The 21,380-nt window shown below is 42.5% G+C and overlaps 1 protein-coding gene across 4 annotated transcripts in view; it reads right to left on the minus strand.

Annotated features, from left to right (window-relative positions):
- Window positions 1-10,174: 10,174 nt before the first annotated feature.
- Window positions 10,175-21,380, minus strand: part of LOC131572791 (basic helix-loop-helix ARNT-like protein 2) — a 32,045-nt gene continuing 20,839 nt past the window's right edge. For 3 of the 4 annotated variants that reach the window (XM_058826152.1, XM_058826151.1, XM_058826150.1), the window contains exons 10-17: window positions 19,636-19,876; window positions 18,613-18,719; window positions 17,910-18,060; window positions 16,613-16,668; window positions 15,645-15,753; window positions 15,123-15,210; window positions 13,731-13,839; window positions 11,379-12,729 (exon numbers count right to left, since the gene is read on the minus strand). In XM_058826152.1, the coding sequence (XP_058682135.1) occupies window positions 12,593-12,729; window positions 13,731-13,839; window positions 15,123-15,210; window positions 15,645-15,753; window positions 16,613-16,668; window positions 17,910-18,060; window positions 18,613-18,719; window positions 19,636-19,876 (998 nt within the window). In that variant the 3' untranslated portion in view covers window positions 11,379-12,592. Of the gene's footprint in view, window positions 11,243-11,378; window positions 12,730-13,730; window positions 13,840-15,122; window positions 15,211-15,644; window positions 15,754-16,612; window positions 16,669-17,909; window positions 18,061-18,612; window positions 18,720-19,635; window positions 19,877-21,380 lie in introns of those variants that run through there. The other variant, XR_009276050.1, reaches the window with a different exon arrangement.

The following is a 21,380-nucleotide window of genomic DNA, read 5'->3' on the forward strand; positions in this document are numbered from 1 at the left end:
CGCGGGGCGGGGCCGAGGCGATTTAATGCCCGGAAATGGCGCCCACCGCCATTTCCTCACTCAGGGCCCGGTGAGGAGGGCTCGGCAGCTGAGGCGCAGGGGCTTCGGCCTCCCCTTCTGTCCTCCCCTTTACTCCTCCTTCCTTCTCCCGGTATTCCCCTTCTTTCTCCCTCTTTCCCCCACTTTCCTCTTCCCCCAAACCCGTCCCCCCATTCCTTCCTCTCCTGTCCCTACCCTGCTACCCCCGCATCTGTTCCCATCTCCCCGTCGTCTGTCCGCCCTCCCTCTTCCCCCACACCGGGCCTTTCCCTTCCACTCCCGCTTCCCTCCTCACTCCCCTTCTCTCCTCTCTCCCCGCCCTCGCTGGAGTCCCCGCACGGGGCTGCTCACACACACCGGCGCCACTGCGGCTTCCACACATCGCACTGGGGGCCCCGGGGCTGGGACGTGAGCTGGAACCAAAAGCACCTTCCCAGGCTGGAGTGGCTTTCTTAAAGCACCACCTCTGGGAAGCAAAGGGCTATGGAAGAAATGGAGTGGTAATTTACAATAATAATCATAATAGTATTGGGAAAGAGCAACAACAGGATCAACAATAATTCCAAAGGTCCAGGAAGGATGCTGAGCTTTAAATGGGCTTGAGTGAGGCAGTATCTCCTGGGAGTTGTAAAGCACAACTCCAGGTCTGGGATTACAGGAGCAGTGCAAACTCCTGTCCAATCCCTGGATTTGCCTCCTGCCAGCACTCGGCACCTTGGGCATGTTTGGCTGCAGGTGCTGCTGCCTCGAGGGACTGGGAAAATGGACATTAAACCCCTTCCCATGGGGCTGGCTCTGAGCTCTGGCTGGGGAAAGCATTTGGCACCCCTGGCATTTCAATGAAATCTGTTTCCAGCGTTTTGGAGATACACTGAATAAACCCAGGGCACACAAATAAGCCTTTATCCATAGGGACATCCCTAGGGAATACAAAATTATTCCTTTGCCTGCTCAAACAAACCAGCAGCCAATTTTTGGGGAGAGACTCCTGACTCTTGTCTCCCTCCCTGGCTGTAAAACACTTGCAGAGGCTTTGTAGTTCATACGTGCTTGTCCTGATATGGATACTTCATTTAAATTCCATTCATAGTAAGAAATTGGAAATGTTCTAAAGGCACCTCCATTCATACTTGAATTTTAAGCCCTTTACCACCAATTAATTTGGATGTCCTTTTTTTGGGAGCACCCCACTTCTGCTTCTTTAGGTGCCCCCATGTGGGAGATGAAACAAAAATGTGGACTAAAGTCTGGAATGCAGCTTCCAAGTCAAGTTACCTGCTAGGAAATTACTCCAGCTCTCTGGTATCTCAGGTTGTTTAATCACAGCCTGGCCCTTCAGGGGCTGCAGACTCTGAGCTACACAACTTGGGAGCAGGCAAGTAACAGCAGCTGAGGTCTCATCCCAGCTGTACAAAAAAAAATAGGGATTGGGCTGCATTTGGATACATGCAGGCAGGTTTGGGCCACTTCAGGAAGCTTCAACCCTTGCTTTTCAGAGATTCCATCAGGGATAATGCCTTTTCACAAATCTCTTCTAAGGCACATGAGAACCTGCGCAGGAAAATGGACTCAAGCCCTTTGCTCCATTGGCCTCAGGTCCTAAATTCCAATGGGACAGACAAGTCCCTCTCCTTGGAAGGCAATGTCTCCTACCTGGCTCTGTGCCTTCCCAGGCCTTTGGTGGCCTCTGTCTCTATCCTCCCCCATCTCCTCATCTTCCTCTTTGGCAAGGTTGGCTTCCTCATCCTGCAGAGCAAACACAGGGACAGACATCCCTACTCATCCCAAACCTGGGCAGCAGAGATGGACTGGACTCTGAATGGTCACTGCTCTGCTGGGCACCATCCCTGCTCCATGGTCCATTCCTGGCTTGTCATCTCCTTTTAATGTCCTTGGGATGTTAAACCATAAAAGTTTGCTCTGTGGGGGTTTGGGACATGAGAGACTCTCCCAAAGCAGTGGGCAAAGCTCCTGTTTCCACATCTCCTGCCTGGCAAAGGACCAAGAAAAGAACTGCGCCCCCTTGTCTACAAAACGGATCCTGGTGCTGACTGGGTAAATACATGTGGGTTCTTGTGTCTGCCCTCAGAACAGAGCACAACAAGGGAAACATATGAGAATGAGGAGGTTGGAGGCTTGGTTGGTTGGCAGTTTGCTTGCTTTTACATTGTGATTTTACAGTTATTTTTACAGTATTTTTTCTGTTACCAACCATAAGTTGTGTGTGTTGTATCTCCCTTCACAAGCACTGCAGTGCCCATGAATATCTGGGGTTAATTCTACACTGACATATAAAATATACCCTGATTTTCCTATGCTTTTGCTTCAGCACTGATCAGTCTGAGATGAGGCAGGGAAGACCAGACCATTATAATTTCCTGTTATTTTGATGTGTCCGTAACAAAGCAAGAAAGCAAAGTTCTTCTCCCACATCCATCACATTTGGAACCATGACAACTGTTGGATTTAAAAGATGCTGATTCACACAAGTGGTTATCAGGTTTTTCCCATCTGTGACACAATTCGACAGCTGTCTGGCAGCACAGAGTTCTCCACTTCGGAGTTCAGATGCTGCAGCAGCCGGCTCAAGTCTCAGCCTTCAGTTTTCCACTAATATTTAGGGGAAAAGCCTGTAAAGAAAGATGGAAGCACAAACTAACTTTTCCATCAGCACACCTGACCTCAGAGCCTTTTGTGCACAGGTACCATTTGGCAAGGTGATTTTATTCATGCAAGAGTTACAACACTGTGCCTGCTGGAACAGGGATTGCCATGAAGATATTTGCCAAGGGCTGCTTAAAGCCACTGGGTTTGTTGGTTTTATCTCCTCTCAAACACCACAAGCCAGAGACTGCTAAAGTGGCCTCTGGTGCTGTTCTTTGATACAACTTGCACTGCTTAATGATGCAGAGGCACAGAAGGGAACAGGAGCATCCCCATCTTACCACAAACAATTCCTCCCAGCCAGCACCTCTAGTGAGGAGATCTCTCCAGAAGTACCAGCTCTGTCAGCACAGAGTACACGTACAGGAAGGTATTAAGTAGTTTTATTTATGAAGGTATTAAGTGTTTTTATGTATCCTTAATGCACAGCTGTATGCACACATTCCATACAAGAGAACACAACAAAACTAACGCTGCTCTTGGCCGCACTGGAGCTCCGGGCTAGCTCTGCGGTGCCACTCCGGCACGGGCAGTCACCAGGTGCAGGGAACTGCAAGGAAAGGCGATCCCACTGCAGAACCTTTAGAGCACCGAATCCTGCCAGGCTCTGCCAAATCAGGCATCGTGGGTGATGGCAAAAGGAAGGAGGAGACTCACTCGGCTGTACTTCCCAGGAACAGGTTTATTCAGGAGAGGGGCTGAGCACAAGCGTCCGGGCTGGGAGAATTCAGGACTGAAGAGAGACCGGAGCACCTCTGTGCACTGGGTTTTATTTCAGGGCCAGGCACAATCCAGGGTCCAATGGGAGCTCACAGAGGGAGGGGTAAGGGGAGGAGGTTACAATGTCAGGGACCAATGGGGATACAAAGAAGGTGGGAACATAACATAACAACCAATAACATGTGGAGGAAGGGATGATATACATGGAAGGAGCTGGAAGGAGAGGTGGGGTTTATGATGATGGATGGGGAGATGGGGCAGGGTAAAGGTGATTGACGGGGAACATTCAGGAAAACTGGGAGGGGATTACATAACAGACAGCTGGGGCTAAACCAATACAATCAACAGGGGGAAACAAGAACATACTAACAAGTTTTAACAAATTCTTAACAAAATTAAATAAACGAACTACAACACAAAACCTGCCTGAACCTTCCAATAAACATGTTCCTTGCTTTTGTAACTTCAGAGATGTGGTTTGGCCAGGCAGAAATAGGTCAGATCATAATTGCACACTTTAAAGCAGCCACATAACTTCAGTTTTGCTTTGAAGCCCTTACAGTCACCAAGGTAAGTACGAGAAGAAGCTGTCTCAGATACACCAACCTAACTTGCACATCACCACTTAGCAGCTGAGGCAAAAGTTACCAGCACCTCCTTGAGGAAGGGCATGAAAATTCAGCAGTGGGACAGGGGCTTTGCTGACCATCCCTAAGACCACAGGATGCTTTATTGCCCCTCTAAATCCTGCCTTATATTTGGGCTCCTACTTTCTCTGTTGACAACTACTGCAAAACAGCAGACTCCCCAGTCAGAGGCATTTTGGGGGGTTTGCATCCCTTCTGAACCACCTCAAGAGTCAGGGATATGTTTTTGGAACATCTCTCCCAGATTTGGGATCTGGTCCCCTGTCCGTGCTCCCTCCATCTTCCCAGGAAAACACATACAAAGCACAACAGAGAATCAGTCAGTTCCTCAAAGGAGTTTACAGCAACTCCCTTGTGCTCAGCAAGCCAAAGGCCTGCCTTGATGCAATCGCTCCACCGACAAGAAAGTGACTAAACCTTCCTTGGTTTCAAAGCTCTTCAGGGGAAGGATTTCCACTTCACTGAAAGTGCTCCTTTAAGTGGGGAAACATCAGAGAACCCCCGCTTGGATGGATCCAAGAGACTAAACCTCCTCAAGGACAGCGCACCCAGCACCTCATCGCACACAGCTCTGCCTGTGCTCAGGGCACCCTGACCTGCCTTGGGAGCAGTGACAGACTTTGTCCTGATCATCACCGGGGACCAATGGGACCAGACAGGCCGGCAGCACCACCTGGGAACCTCAGACTCCTGGGAATGGCTGTCATTCCAGGAATGTTAACAATTATCCTCCTGTTGCCACGGGTCACAGGCAAAGCCTCCCCATGCACCTCCACAGACATTTTCAGCGGCACCGCTCTCCTTCCTGCGCTGTGTGTCACACTGCACTGGCAGCACAACCCAGAAAGGGAACTCGCATCTAAGTAGGAAAAAAGATGGAATTCACCACGCTTCCCTGCCCCATGGAACATCCCTGGTTTCCAGGCACCCCACCCTGCGTGTCAGGAACAAGCAGAAATGCTACTCACTGAGTTTCCTCCAGAGCCTGGATCTGCTGCAGACACACCTGCACAGGACAAACCAACTTCAACATTCCTCAGCACAACTCTTGCACCCAGATGCAGCAAATGGATGAAATCCCAGGGCTCAAAGCAGGAGGCGGGCTGCCAAAGAGGGAACCTGCTCCTCAGGGCCCCCCTCACGGCCAGGCAAATGGGGCTCCTGCTGCCTTCGGGGAGGAGAGGAGCAAGCACCAACTTCACCCTCCTGGCATGGGAACATCAACCCGCACGTGTGAGCACCAGGGCACACCACTGACAGTCACTGTCACTGCCAGGAGCTGATCTCTGCTACAGCTTTTCAAGGAGCTGTGCTAAATCCAAAACTGCACTGGGACGGGTACTAAACTAATCTAGGAAGTGCCCGGGCTCTTCATTTCTTAGTGATGTGAAGAAGTTAAGGGGACAAAGTCTTTGCTGCACTTGAAACAGAGAGTTGAACCCAGTTTCTGCTTCCCTACTTTCCAGAAAGGCTCCCAAACCAACCTGTCACGCTGCCTCGCTGAGAGCACCAGTTTTACTGAAACCTCTACTTAACGTCCTTTGCAAACGTAAAGCCTCAAGATACAGCTGCTCCCTTTAATACAGGCAATAAATCCCAAGCTGACACTCTCAGACATCTTCCTCCCCAAAGCTCCACACTGTAAGCATGGAGAATATTCCCACTCCATGTCCCATTTGTGCTGTTTACCTTCTGGAATGCAGCGACACTTGTATTGCTCAATACGCTGCCAGTGCAGTCCACACAGAGCCTACACACGGTGCTGCTGGTAGTGGCTGTGCTTGGGCCAGAATAAGGAGAGCCAGCAGAGCCTCTGAAGGCTCAGGCACAGCCAAGCCCAGCCTGGAACTCTTCCCTGTGCTCCTCACTCACACGAGGGAGCACACACGCGTTACACCACAGCCAAGCCTTGAACACCAAAGCTTCCCTTCCTCCCCAGACACAGGCACAGAGGTGAAAAGCACCTTGTTACAGCTCCAGCTGCAGCCCAGCCACGGTGGGAGCAAGCACAGCTATTTCAGCTGGTAGAAGTCACGGCTCGAGCAGAAACAGACCTCGAAAAATAATTACAGGATGTAGGAACCCCAGGCCTTAAATCAAGCCGCAGTTGTTAGCTCTAGATAAAACTCGGCACTGCAGCTTCACAGCACCAGGGCCTGAAGCGTCCTACTAGAGCCTGAAAAGATTAAACGGGAGACCGCCAAGCTCTCCCCAAAACTTCCCGAAAAGTTACGTCAGGTCCAGCACAGAAACAAGGCACAGAAGGTCGGGAGTGCCGAAAGCACTGGGAGGCAGCGTGGGGACAGGGACACGGTACGGGGGACAGGGACACGCAGGGAGAAGCACGGACACGGCACGGGGACAGGGACACGGCATGGGGGACAGGGACACACCACGGGGACAGGGACACGGCATGGGGGACAGGGACACACCACGGGGGACAGGGACACACCACGGGGGACAGGGACACGGCACGGGGTTCAGAGGCTGGCAGGACCTGCCGGGGCAGCCCCCGTTGCCCCCCGCTCCGGGCACACGCGGCGCTCCCGGGACCGGGGCGGCTCCGACCCCGCTGCCGGGGGCCCCGGGCCATGGCGGCGGCAGAGGAGGAGCCGCCGGGGCAGGGCACGGCGGGGCTCATCCCGCCGGGACACGAAGTTGCCGCAGTCGGCTCCGAGCGGTGTCGGAGCGGGTCCCGGGAAGTTCCCTTACCTGCGGCCGAACCGCGCAGAGCCCTCCCGGGGCGGCCGCGCCTCCGCCGGCTCCGGGCAGCCCGCGCCACTCCGCTCGGTGCCCGCCCCAGGACCGACCCCGCGGGAGTCATTATGGTGGAAATGTTTGCTCTTCTGACCAACTATTGTAGCTGGGCTGTCAAAGCTGTCCTGGCTTCCAGCTACCTGAAGTAATCTGATTGTTAAATACTCAGCAGAGCAAACTGTTTTGGCCCTGAGCTTTGGTACGACATCATGTTCAGTCCTAGGACAAGGCACTGCACAATTTCCAGCTGTCAAATCCATACCTGAACCTTTCTCCTCGTGTTTCAATTCCCCTCCAATCTCTTCCTAAAAAGGACAGGAGAGATTCGGTGCCCAAAGGATTCATAATCCAGAGCAGCTGAAGGACAAAATGCTCCCGAACTGTACCCCCTAAACAGTCAAACTTCTGACCTCAGCTGTCCCATCCCTGGCTCTTCCCAAAGTGTTTGAACACTCAAAGAAAAGCCCTGCATACTGAACCTGCTGCTGAACTGATGGAAGAGATGCTGTCCTGTCTTGGCTCTGCTGCAAAATTTCAGATCTTAAGTTTCTCTGTCCTGAAGTTTCTGGTTTCAATGTCCCAAAATGTAGAAGGCTGTTTAAGAAGTGACCATTCTGCCCCAGTGCTTGGGAACATTTCAAGTGCCCCGTGTCAGATGATCAGTCTTGTGCATTTGATCTGGAACCTTGTGTAATTAGCCCCTAAAAATCAAGAAAAAGCAAACTCTAGTTCCTTTTTGGGTGGACAAGGAAGCTTTCCATACAATTTCACATACCCACCAGGGTGCGAAAGTAATTAGCTACAGAAACCTCTCTAGCATGAACACTGAGTGTGAAGCAGCATGAACCTCAGAGATGTGTCAGGTGGATCTGGAAATCACAAAGAACAGTGTTACAGATCAAATGCTGCATATTTTATGTAAAATGTGAGCAAGAGAAAACCTCCTGACATGAGCAGGAATCACATCAGGCTCAGCTGGAGGAATCCATACCATGGCCATAGCACATCTACTGGAAAAGATTGGGTGTTCCAAACCATTGTCTTCCCATTACTCTGAATCATTGCTGTCATCAAAAGCAGGACAGGAAAGGTTACACTTTGAGAAACGTGGTTTGTTTTTTTAAAAGACAATCTAGGAGCAGGCAGTAAAATACTGTAATAAACCACAAGCAAGGCAGCCCTGAAAACTGTTGTGATTTAAAAAGTTCTAAAGCTGGGGGCTCATAAAGGAGTACTGTCATAAAGTCATGAGTAACAGAGAGAAAATAAGAAACAACTCTGCTGGCTCTGCCAGCTCCAGAAGCAGCAATCCACAAATCAAACAGAAATCTGCAAATGAAACTAGCAGGAGACCAAAAGAGGAGAAGCAGCTCTTCCTGCAACAATTTTCTTAGGAGTCAGCCCGTGTCCATTGCTGCCCCCAGCAGAAAGGGCATCCTGAACACCAGAGGGGCTGGAACACAAATTCCATGGAGAATGAAGCGAGGGCAGCCCAGAGCTGTTCAGAGCAAATCTTTAGAAGCTGACTGGAGCATGCTGAAACAACACTAAGCTCACCTCCCTTTTTGTTTGATAAGGGATTTATCATCTCTTCAATGATAATGAAAACAGTATCTGATACTGGGACTGCATTTACAGATGAAAAAAACCCAAAATCTTAAAATTCTTAAAGACCTGGCAAATCAAATGTATATAAAGCACAAGGGAAGAGGAGGGGCAAACACTGATCTTTCCTCTCTGGTGACCTGAGGCAAGACCCAGGGGAACGGAGCTGGGCCAGGGTAGGGTCAGGCTGGAGATCAGTGAAAGGTCCTTCCCTCAGAGGGTGTCAAGCACTGAAGAGGCTCCCCAGAGAACGGTCACAGCCCCAAGAGTGGCCAGAGCTCCAAGAGTGTTTGAATGACACTCTCAGGCAGAGGGTGGGATTTTTTGAGTTGGACTCTATGATCCTGATGGGTCCCTGCTAACTCAGGAGATTCTATAATTGTATAATTAAGAAATCAATTTGCTTATCATATTGTGACAAGATGAAGTCTAAGGATGGAACCATTCCTCTCAAAGAATTTCTATCCACTCATCTGGAAGTATTTTGCTAAATATTAAAGGGCCAGTGGTATTGCCTTCTCTGCAATACAGCCCTATCTGTAAGGTTTATGAAAGCAGCAGTGTTTGAAGTCAGGTTTATTTGTTTAAAAGCATTGCACGTTACCTGAGCTGTTGTAGAGTTCAGAGTCCTGCTGCTCACCTTACAGCACCTTCCAGGAGTACTCTGATAAACCTCACTGTTACCCATTAACAGTGTTACCCACAAGCCTATTAATTAAGTTACTTTCTCTCTGTTGTGCCAAGGTTCCCGAGTGGTGTAGGACATGTAACAGATGATGGGTCATGTACACTTGGAATCTGAAAATGCCAGGGAAGAAAAGTTACCACCCAGGCAGGGCCAGCATGGTGGCAGCAACAGCTAAGGTAGAGCTTTCCCACAAAACTTTGTACCTTTTCTGAAGATTGTGTGATTATTTCTGATGGTTTTGACAGGAAAGCAAATGAATAATAAAAAGTTATCTGCAGTGCCCACATACCTGAACTTACCTTTAGCTGATCAGGCAGGCTGAGGTACTGTATTATCTTTTCTGTCCCACTTTGGATCATGAACAGAAACTCTGCTGTGAGCAGTCACTAAAATCACTTTAACCTTTTGTGCTTGTAAGTAAACCAAATTTTCCAGTATTCTAAAAAATTGAAGATCCACAGCAAATTCCAGAATTACAAAGCACCACAGGAAAGAAACCTGTAATCAATCTCTGCTTTAGACCCATGCAACAGCACTGTACTTGACCATACCCTACAAGGGAATCCCAAAAGCACAGAAAGGATTCTCCCTGCCCCCAGAACATCAAGTGACAAATGCTCACAGGTAAACCACACTGGTCAAAAAGGACCTTGGAGATCAAGTCCAGCTATAATCCATGTCCACCAAATCCACCACTGCCCCATCCATCAGTGCCACACCTGCACATCTTTTAACCTCCTGGAATGGTGATTTCTCCACTGCCCTAGGCAGCCTCTACCAATGCTTAATAACCCTTTTTTTTACCCCAATATCCAATCTAAACGTCCCCTGGCACAACTCGAGGCCAGTTCCTCTCTTCCTGTCCCTTGGGAGCAGAGCCTGACCCCCACCTACCTCCAGTCAGGGAGCTGCAGAGTGCATCACATTGAGCTACCAAAATCCATAGGAGTTCCACATCCCTGTTTATGTTTTTAGGGAAGGAGCATGGGATCTGAAAGAACAAGTACTTCATATTTCAGTTCAGTATCAGACAGAATTGCCAGCAGACTAAGCAGGGCATCAAAATAGTATTTATTGACCTGATTGAACCACATCCTACCATTATCTGCACCATGCCAGGAACAAACTTCAGTATCTTAATAGAATTGTGTTGTTATACAAAGATAAGCACATACTATCTCAATTGTATTCAAAAATATCTATTGGTTTCACCAGAAATATTTACAAGTGACACTTTTTCTTGAAAAAGCTGGTTTAAGCCAGAAAAAAACCTTACAAATAGTAAAGGGAGAATCTACTAAATGAATTGAAAGTCACAATATTTGTCATTGACTGCAAAAGAATCAAAGTTACATTTTTTGGTTTTATTTTTTAGGGATAGCCAAGGATCCAAAAATAGTGGCTTGAGTCTAGACACATAAATCTTGTGAAAGAATTAATCTGCTCCTGCAATAACAACAGCTGCCCCATTTCCAAACTAATCCAGTTAAAAAAAACTGTTCTAATAAGATCTGTATAATTTTAAGTTATGTATGTAGTCATTTATCTATGAGCTACAGTATTTGCTGGTTTATTTAGAATTTATTTCTAGAATAGAAAAGAGAAAATGCATTTTACAATGGCACAATCTCAAATTCTCAAATTTCTTTTACACAAATAGATTTCTATCAGTTCTTAGAAAGTGCCTGTTTATTTCTCCTACTTTGCTCCATGATATAGCCCAAAATTCAGAAAAGGCAGAAAAGTTTATTCTAATAAAACAAGAGAACTGATGATTTTGGCCCCATGTCAGTAAAAAAGAGATCTGAATGCAGGAAATTACCTCCAAATTTAATTAAAAAAAAAAAGTCTATAGAGTTAAAAAAAAAAAAAAAATCAATCCAAGAAGCCATTCTAGCAAATCCCCATCACTAAAAACGCATTGTTTGCAAAAGGAGTCATATTCTCTATAAGACACAGAGCTGCTCTGCCAAGCATAGGAAGCCACTTCATGTCCAGATCGTGTTCTCATGAGGACAGGGGGGCTCCCCAGCAGCACAAGGATGACATCTAGTGACGGTCATATCCATCTGTTCCCAACTCCAGCCTTCCTAAAAACACCAGCCCAGGCTGCCATGCTCACCTGGAGTGAGAGAGGTTAGGGTGGTACCTTTGTTTAAATGTCTGTATTAAAAAGATGCACATGTATCAGGTATCTTCAAATGCTACCCTTTCATTAACTGAATTAAAAAAAAAAAAAAAAAAAAAAAAGAAAAGAATGAAGAAAACATGAAAACATCTGTAATTGTATAATATATAATCTATGCAAAAATTTATTTAAACCTTCAATACCAGAGATAAAAAGATCCTCTTGCTGTATTAGTGCTATGTTGTTCTAATGCAACCTCTGAAGTGCCACATTCTTGAGTAATTTGCTGTAACTGGAATACAATCCTTGCAAAAGTTGTTCCCAAAAGATCATCCTGCATAGCATTTACTTACACAGCTATAGTACAGAGAGATTTTTAAAAGTCACACACTCAAGAAGTACAAAATTCTCTCAATCTCTCCAAAAACATAAAAGATGCTCTGGAATTTTAACATTTTCTCACCAACAGGGTGAGTGCAAGCTTCACCCTGGAGCCAAGACTATCCATTCGAACTTCTCTAGTTAGTAAAGACCCTGGGACAAGACCAAAGTGCTTTACTACAAACAGAGCATTTTTTCTCTGGCTCTATGCACTGCCTCTCTAATCATACATTACAAATAACATAAAACAATAATTAAGAGTTTTTGTTGCTCTTTTCTTATGCCCTTCTCATGTTTGTGTACTGGGAAAATGAGTGTTTTTCTCAAAACATTCTCTTTTATTTATTAGGGTGATCCAACCCCCCAGTCCTTGCTCCCAGAACCATAGGCTTCATTTTCACCTTTGACTGCAAAAACTGCACTGCTGAGAAGTGCAAGGAATCACAAACTGCATCATTTGAGAATTACAATACCTTATTTTACAACTGTAGTGTGTGCAAATAATTATTTCAATTAAATTTAATAGTTACAAATATTCTCAAACCATGTAAGTACAGTAGGTTCTACAGAAAGTAACATGGATAACCAATATTCTGCAACTTGAACCAAAAATAATAAATAAAAGTTTGAAGTATTAAAACTAAGCAAAAGTAATCCTGTACATTGTACAGTACCTTTTGGTTAAAGCTTCTTAGCAAAAATATACTTATGTGTTCTAAGCATTCCAGTTACAGATGTTTCAATATTAAAATTTCAAGATTTCCTCATCACAAAAAAATATTGCATTTGTCCATAGGTGCAGCAGAAGATGTCTCTCACTCTGAACAAGGCTTCAGTCTTTAAAAATCCAGAGACAGCAAGTCTGAATTCAAAGGAACCATTACAAAACTCCAGTACAGTACTGAGGATGTAGGGTTGTTGTGCATGAGGGGTTTTTGACATTCCTTACTCCCAGAAGCAGCTCTAGAGGGCCCACTGGATATCACTGAGGTCAGCTGGGTCTCCCAGGCCTCCGTCAGCCTCCAGGTAATTCATCAGAGCTGTCATTGCAGTGTCATCGTTCTCACAGATGGCATCGAAGTCCAGCTGAGAATTGCCACCTACACAGTGATTAAAACAGGGAGTTTGAAGCAGGTATGGACACTATGAAGCATGGAGAACATGGCAACTTGCAAAACAGAATTGGTTTGAAGCAGTACCTGCCTTTGAAGTCAAGGCAAATATTTCTGTTAAAAAAAACCCTAATATGACTCCCTTTTGCTTTAAAACCATTACTCCTGTGTCATTGGGGTTGTTTCTAATTATTTTTTCCCAAACTCTTATTAGAGAATTAGCCTTTTGTTGTTTGTGTTTCTTTTTCAGTGTTTTTCTTTTTTAGTTGGTTGGTTGGTTTGGGGTTGTCAGAGTTTGGGTTTTTTAATTTTTTTTGAAAAGGCTCATAGTTCAACTCAAAGAAAGCTGTAGGCTCTAAATAAACAAATAAATCCCTGGTAAATGAGGGAGAAGGAGATGGAAAAGTTTCTAAGAGCTAAAATACAGGATCAGCATAAACATGGCTTTTACAGCATTTTGCCTTTTATGTTAAACATAATGCAGTGGCATTTTCCTCTAATAAGGCCAGGGAATCTTGTATCCAGACAAACTTAACAAGGGAAAGACAAAATAAAATGCTTTCTAAACCATTTTGAGCAGTCCTTTGTATCAACTACTCCCAGCTTGCAGCTAAGAAAGAGGTAAAGTGCTAAAGGACATAATTCATAAATTCCAAGAAATTCCCTGACATTGCATTGAAATACTTTTCCCTTCCCATCTTTGTCCTGGAGAGAGAACAGTAAAGTGCCTCATGAAAAGTGTAAGAATGTAATGGTAAACTTTAGTCACAGATGTTGTTTTTCGTCATGAGATTGCCTCACTGATCAAATTTGCCTTGCAGCAATAACACATCTGTTTTCAGAGTGCTCTCATCTTCAGCCAGCCAGCCAGCCAAATCTCTTTACAATTTATATATGGTTGTAAAATGGTGCACTCAGAAATTACACCATTGATCAGAAATGTCAGCCCCTGCAACTCCCAGAATATCCCCAAGAGAAATAGATCTTACTGAGGAGAGGTTCATTACTGGGAAATGGAATAGCACCCTGGGTTTGTTCTGAATTCTCTAGAACTTCTGTTTCTGAAGGACATAACTGAACCAACTCTTTATTTGGCACCTGAAAGAGCAGAATTAGTAGAAAGGACAGAATTAGATCCTAAATTTAGTCACAAATATTACACTACAGAAACATCATAGATTGCTGTCAAATTATTAAGAACTAAATAGAGAAAGTGAAAAATATACATCACCAGGCAGATATTTTGCATTTAGAAACAATTTTTTTACAAGTTCATATAGCACTGGACCTAGCTTAAATAAAATCTGTGAGTTACACAGCTGTCAAAGATACTTCACAGTGATGGCACTGCTTGAGGGTCTAACTCTGTGTTCAGTAAATAAATCCAGCACCAAATGCACTGGTTGGCACTTTGCATTATCTACTACCATAAACTACAAATTCTAGTGTCTTCATGTTTGTCACTGTCAAAACATTCCAGTCAAGAGATTAAAAAAGCCCTCATACCTCCTAGGTTCTATATGCATTAAACTATATTGATCATAGCAATAGCGATGGAAGTCATCCTAACCCCAAAAACAGATAATTTTTTTTCCTGATACTGGTTTCATTTAGCACATACATGTAATTTAGCCAGAGAAATTCCTAGGATTGCCTGACTTGTGCATAGTCTACCAGGAAATTAATATAGGTGAAATGTTTTCCAAAAGTATTTTAGGAATAAATGGGATACCAAAGCCCAGAATGAAGAAAAAACTTCAATGAATATGATGAGATTATCCTTATGATGAGACATTACATGATTTAGAGAGTTCAGCATATATAAATCAAACAACTCTTAAGGAGAAAAATCCATGGTAACACAGGGGGGAAAACAGATCATAAAAAAGGGGGAAGTCAAAGCAGTTCCTAGACCAGAATAATGGGTTTTTTTTAACAGGAAATGAGAATTGCAGTGAAAAGATAAACTGTTTTTAACAGGAAAGAAATTTGCATTCAAAGAAGAGTTGTTTGAGAAGTTTGTTCATGCAGTGTCCAGTACATAACACACAACACATTTAGGTAAGAAGGTATGGTAATTATTCCATAGCTACAGGCAATAACTATGTTAGTTATAGTTTGTGGTGCAACAAGCACTAGTAGATTTACAAGCACTACTAGGTTAGCATAACTATCCATTTTTAGAAGAGTAAATGAAATACCTTCAAAGTCACAATTTTAAACATTTCAAAACAGCACAGAGTTTTTTAAAAGTCTCTTCAAAAACACTGATTAAAAGTACACATTCTCTCACAAAAACAAATTAGGGCAATCTGGCTCACAGGTTTTGAGCTGCCACCGACCTCTTAATTTTGGATTTTTACAGGCAGGGGTGTACTCACATCGCTGCAGTTTATAGTTAAAGCTGGAGAAGGTGACTTTCTGAGGAGATGTGACGGACTTAACTCTCCAGAGGGTGAAGAATGCAACCTAAAATTGCATATGTTTACCAGGTCACATTAATCAAACACTGAAAAACAGACTGTATGGTGCAGAACCCACCGGACCTCCCCAGTGACAAAGCATGAGTCTGATAATTTGAAACAATAATGTCTCCAATTCTCCTGAAGATTCCAAATTATCTTTCTCCATGTTTTGGTAGCAGAAAATAGAGGAGAGATCAGAAAAGGCCATGGGCCACAATTCCTTGAGCACACTTTTCTCTCTCTGTTGAATCACCAGCAGAGTGATGTGCACTGCCAGGCATAAGACTGACAATAATTATAATCATGTTATTGTTCAACCTAAAAAATGTTATACGTATAATACAATAAAAGTGAACCTGGAGCAACCCTCACATAATCATATATCCCTTGTCCCTATCTTTACTTAAAAGCCTAATGATGATGTTCTGCATTTATTACCTTTGTAATTCTAATATTTCGTTTGCAATTTCGGTTCCTATACTGCCAGCACCAAGAATTGTTCCAGAGGACATTCCAGGCACACTTACTAAAGACTGTTTTACAGCATCTGGAGATAAAAAAAACAAAGCCCAGACAAAACCTTAAACCCAGAGCAGTTTCAGTGCAGAGCAAGGATTCATTTTAAAGCAGCTTTTGCTCTAGATATATATATACATATATATACACACTAAATAAGTATATATTTTCATATATGTATTCAGAAATTATATTTCTGTAGATATTGATTCATGGCAGAGGGTGTTGCAATATAAAGTGAATAATCAGTTTGTGAAAATTGTTTTTCTCCAGTAGTGAAATATATTTAATCATTGCCACCTCCAGTGTCTCTCACAGACATTGCAAAGAACATGAGTTTAAAAAAAACTCTTGGATTTCTCACCAACTGAAATGAGTTACTGAAAGAACATTTTGAAAAGCAAATATAAAGCCTTGACAGCAAGATGACAGAACAGCATGCAGAAAGCAGAATCTACGCATAGCAGAAAAATAATAGCAAAGTATGTTCTGTATCAGTATTGCCCTGTATTTTATAGATAAACTCAGCACAATTGTATCTGTTCAGAAAACTGGGCAAAATATGAAAGGTCTGTGACAGAAGCACAATATCCTACCAACCAAACCCCATCTCTAACAGAAGCTGCTGGAAACTAAAAGCAGGTTATATATGCTTCTTTTTAGAATTCTGTGTATTATATCAATTAGGATACTAGACACTGAAAAAGAATTAGCTTTAAAAAAAAATTAATCCTTCCTTGCACACAGCCAACAATACAACAATACAAATGCAATAATACAACATAACAAAAAAATCCCTGGACTGGATGAATCTAAACTGACTGATCAGGAGATGCAGCTGTGATCTGTAAGATCTGTGATCTGTAAGAACTGTAAGAAGTGACACTTGCCTTCTGCAGGTTGAGAACTGTAGAGGACCTCTTCTTCAGCTGATTCCTTATGACCTCTGAGATTTAAAGAAATTTAAAAAATCCAAAACAAACCACAAAAAGCCAGCAGGTGTTTTTTTCAAGAGCAAAATCCAGCATATATTTATGTTTAATTTCAATAAACATAAATAATCAATAATACTTTACACAGAACCAAAGCTAACATCCTCAAACTAGGAGAATATAAGATATTCCTCACATATTTCTATGTTCAGTTCTTTGTAATGTTTTTGAGCAGTGGGTTAAATACTAATTTCCACCTACTCTCCAAGTGAAAAAGAAAACCAGTAGGATTGTCTGTGTTCTATGACAAGGGAATAGGGCTGTCATTTTTATTGTTAGGAGGGAAATCAGGTAACCAGGAACAAGGACAGGTCAGTGGCTGCCTTGTATCAGTAGCTGCTGCCCTCCTTCCCTCCTGCAGACAACTGCAAATGCCCACATCTCCAGGGCAGGCAAAAAAGTGTCCTTGGGCTACTGGTCAATACAGACTATCTGAACTGCTCTTCTCTGTCTTCCTGGGGAAAAAGGACATGGGCAAAAGAGGTGGGTGATGTTGACTCAAGGCATGAACCAGATAGAGAATGGGCAAAAGGCACCCTCAACAACTTTGTTTAATGGAAATAAAATCCCTTGTCCCGCTCAAAACCCCAATCATTGGCAAAGATCCTCTGTAGCACTGGAACAACCCCAATTACAGCTCCACTGCAAGGTGCAGAGAATGAAAAAGAATTAAAATTTAAAAAAAAAATTAAACACAGGCATTTACTGTCCCCAAGGCTCCACCCTTGCAATCAATTTGGAGACGATCTTCCTGTCCTGCCTTGCATTTCCACCATCTATCAATTGTGCTTCTCCACCTTCTGACACCTGGGGGTAGGGCAGCACTTGGAATTGGGTCAGCTGTCACACAGAGGGTCATAAAGACCAGAAGGAAAAGCAGAATTAACTTGACAGTTCCATTTATTCAAATCTACTTTTCTTAAAGATCCTTCCCCTCTTCCTTTAACAAGAAACTCTTTCACCTCATTTTTTCCAAATGGGAAACAGCATAGTTTTCAGAGTCAAATCCACAACTTAGGCCTGAAACAAAAATAGCTGGTAAATGCCAAAAAGATGTTTGTCCAGGTTGTTCAGCCCCTTTTTGCGCAGGGTTGATGTTTTCTAGCCTTGTTCTGCTTTCTAAGCAGGTTATTTTCTGTTAGTGGTAACTGTAGTGATGACAAAAAATAAATGGAGAGTCATATAAATTACTTACAATACCACAGTGTTGTTTGATACAATGTACTCCAGCTCTTTGGTCCAAGGATTCATGAAACTAAACCACTGACTCTTTAAAGTAACGAAAGTCCCATCTTTTGCTCTAAATTTGTAGGAATTTGTAAATACTTTTTCTTTATTCTGTAACACTAAATAAGAAAAGGAAAGTTATAATCACCATATTTAAGCTTAGAAAGGTAAAGTTAGAAATAATAAATCTGTTTTATAGCATCATAAAACCAAAATGTTTCTGTTGGCCAGATGTAGAATAACATGCCAGAACAAACTGGGACCTGTTCTAAAATCAAATTATATAGTTTCAGCAGGGTCATAAATGTTACATTAAAAAGCAAATACTAAGTTTCTCCAGACCACTAGGAGACTCATGACTTGGTGAGCTATAACTCATATCTTTAATTATGTTATCAGACACATCTGCTCTTCAGGATTCCTTCCTTTTCCTTACAAAGGATGGAAGCAGAGGGTTTGACAGATGCGCTGACATTGTTCCCCCACAACCAAGGCCTTGCACCAGGAGCCAAGACAACACAAGTTTCCCCCTGCTTTTATTACAAGCCTTACACAGGCTTGTCACAGACATCACAAAGGGCAGTGCTGAGGTTGGGTAATTTGGGTTTGTAGTGTTTTCACTTGCAGTTATACGTAGCTGTAAGTGTCTGGGAGGACCAACTGTTTTGTACCTTCTTTGTGTTTTTCAGCTAGGTGATTGTGATCATCTTGATGGCAGTACTCATAACAAGAAGTTCCTAGAAGCTCTTGTGGCAGATACCCTAAAATTGCTGTTGCGCTGTTAGAAATAAAAACGTGAACTACAGCAGATTCAAAGCTGTTTTCTTCAGTATCAGTAAAGCAGAACATTAATATTTAAACAAACAGATGCCTGTGTTTGTGTTTGGGGAAAAATATGCATTAGTACAGCTCTAAAACAACAGGAAATGTTTTTCACAGCAAATTATCCCTTTGCAATGAATGACAATTCAAAGGTAAAGTAAGTGGTTAAACATGCAAACCACATGTACACATAAAATACTTTTGTTTAGTGGCTTCCCCTTAGCCAGTCACAGTACTGGTCACACATAAAAGTCAACAAAAAACTCAGCAGTTGAATTTTGCTCTTCCACTCAAAGGAATTAGTTTTAAACCAACACTTTTAGTTGAAAGAAGACTGAAAACATTTCCAGTGACAAAGAAATTCGAAATGCAAAGTGGTAACTAGGTCTCTACAACAAAGAAAAATCTGGTTCAGAAAGTACAGAAAATGGGAACTTCTCGCTTCTAATGAAGTAATTTGGTACCTCATTTAGATAGAATGTATCTGTTACAAATGGTAAGACTCTCAGAAGTAATAACTTTTGATTAAATGTTTATTACTTCAGTCATGTGCAGAGCTATGAAGCTCTAACTTGAGTTTTTCCTTATGAATAAATGAGTCCATTTTCTATAGGACAATACACTTCTATACATTATGTATTATTTGACAAAAAACAAAGCCCAAGTACACATAGTTTGAGAATTAACTGCTTCTTGTATAGAGGAGAAAAACATTCTGAAAATTAGAATTTTTGAGAATTCTCAACAAATTCTCCAAAACTGAGAATTCAAATTAGAATTTCTACCCTGCTGGAGAAATTACAGTTTTGACAGACTATCAGAAAATGGAAGCAGTTGTGTCATTTCTCTTCATTAAAGAACAAAACGCTTACCGCTGATCTACATAAACAAATTTTCCATCCATGGCAAATCGTGTAACAAATTCTGTTGCTTTGACTTTTATCTCTCCACTCTTTTGTGGAACAATATAAGGGTGTAACCTCCCAATTGCAACAAGACAGTTAAAGTTACTACTGTCCTTTTCTACATCATTTTCCTCTTCTACTCCCACCTCATTAGGAGGCCAGTTCTTCAAATACCCAGTACAGTGAATGGTGCAGTATTTTCTGTGATCTAATAGAAAGAAATTAAATAAGAAGCAGTTATTGTTCAAAGAGAAAACCAAACTACTTATTCTGTTGGCCATGAGACCAGAAACTATATTTCATGCTTACCTACACCAGCTGTACAAAACTATAGATCATTTTACAGAGCATTTTTCAATTAATTTTGTTCTGTTCAATTTGGGCTTACCTGCAAAGAGAGCTTCTAACCCTATGCAAGATTTAGCAGTTCAAACACAAAGTTAAGAAACACAAAGAAAAGAAAGCAATAACCCACAGATCACTTTGGTTTTTTATATGGTTTCATATGGATTGTGAATTAAAATTACCCTGAGGCCCTCTGTAGCTTCCAAATCAATTTATCTTTGGTGAGCACAATGATCTGAACGTATGCTTACTGCAGTTGTTCAAAGAATCAGTCAGGAACAACCCAAAACAATCCAGCTTATTTTCTATTTACCTCAGGCTTCTGAAATTTTATGGGAATACAAATATTTTAAATATCTTAAATTCCAGCATACACTATCAATCATCCGTTTTTGCTCTCTAAATAACATGTGAACACCCTCAAAAGCATCAAGGTTTCACATTATGTGTCCTACAGTAGCTGTCTTTCCAAAAAAATGCCAAATCATTCTTGACATCTCTGTTCTGAAGAGGATGCTTCCTATACCTTTGATTTTCCTCTCTAATATAAAAAACACAGACCGACTCTGCAAAATGAGAAACTGAGATCTCCCACTATGATTTTGTCAGAGTTGCTCGGGCACCTTCCCTCAAAACTGCTTTCCCAAGAAACATTTATAGAAGGTAAATTCTTACCTCACTGACACATCAAGGGACACTAAATTCTATTTACTTAAAATCATGGGCCTTTTAAAATTTGTGGTGTATCTCAACAGTAACAGGTTACATTGGAAAACAGAATTTGCAGGATTTTTTCAGGAACAAACAATTTCAGCACACCTTTGCAAAAATCAACACTAAGGTATTAAAAGAAAAACTAGAAATTGCATTTTAAAATTGAAATTTAAATTTTCACTGGAAACTTGACAAGATTATACTGCTCTACAGGCATACTAAATGTACTAAATAGTACTAAAATATACTAAAGTAAAATTACTGGGAAAATTAATGGAATTACACTGATAAATTACCTTTACTATGAAAAGGGGAAAAGAGGAAAATTCATACTTTTAAATACAACACAAAAAGTAAATCAGAAAATAAAATTGGTTTACTTGCTTTTCTCCCTTCAAAATAGTAGAGTTTGCAGGCTTTGTTCACTCAATTATCTTCAGGACATAAGTTATTTAGTCTTATTCTTCTGATCTGCTCCAGTTCTTTCAAATATTTTCCTGAGATGTCTCAAATTTGACCACAAGAGACCACATGCTCCTACCGAGCCACTGTACCTCAGGTTCCTCCCTCCCTCTTTCCAGGAGGGCACCAGGAGGAGAGAGAGCACAATTAGACTGTTTTTCAAAAGGTGTCCCTGGTTCATATTTCCACTG

The sequence above is a fragment of the Poecile atricapillus genome, chromosome Z (genome assembly GCF_030490865.1).
Source record: "Poecile atricapillus isolate bPoeAtr1 chromosome Z, bPoeAtr1.hap1, whole genome shotgun sequence".
NCBI lineage: Eukaryota > Metazoa > Chordata > Aves > Passeriformes > Paridae > Poecile > Poecile atricapillus.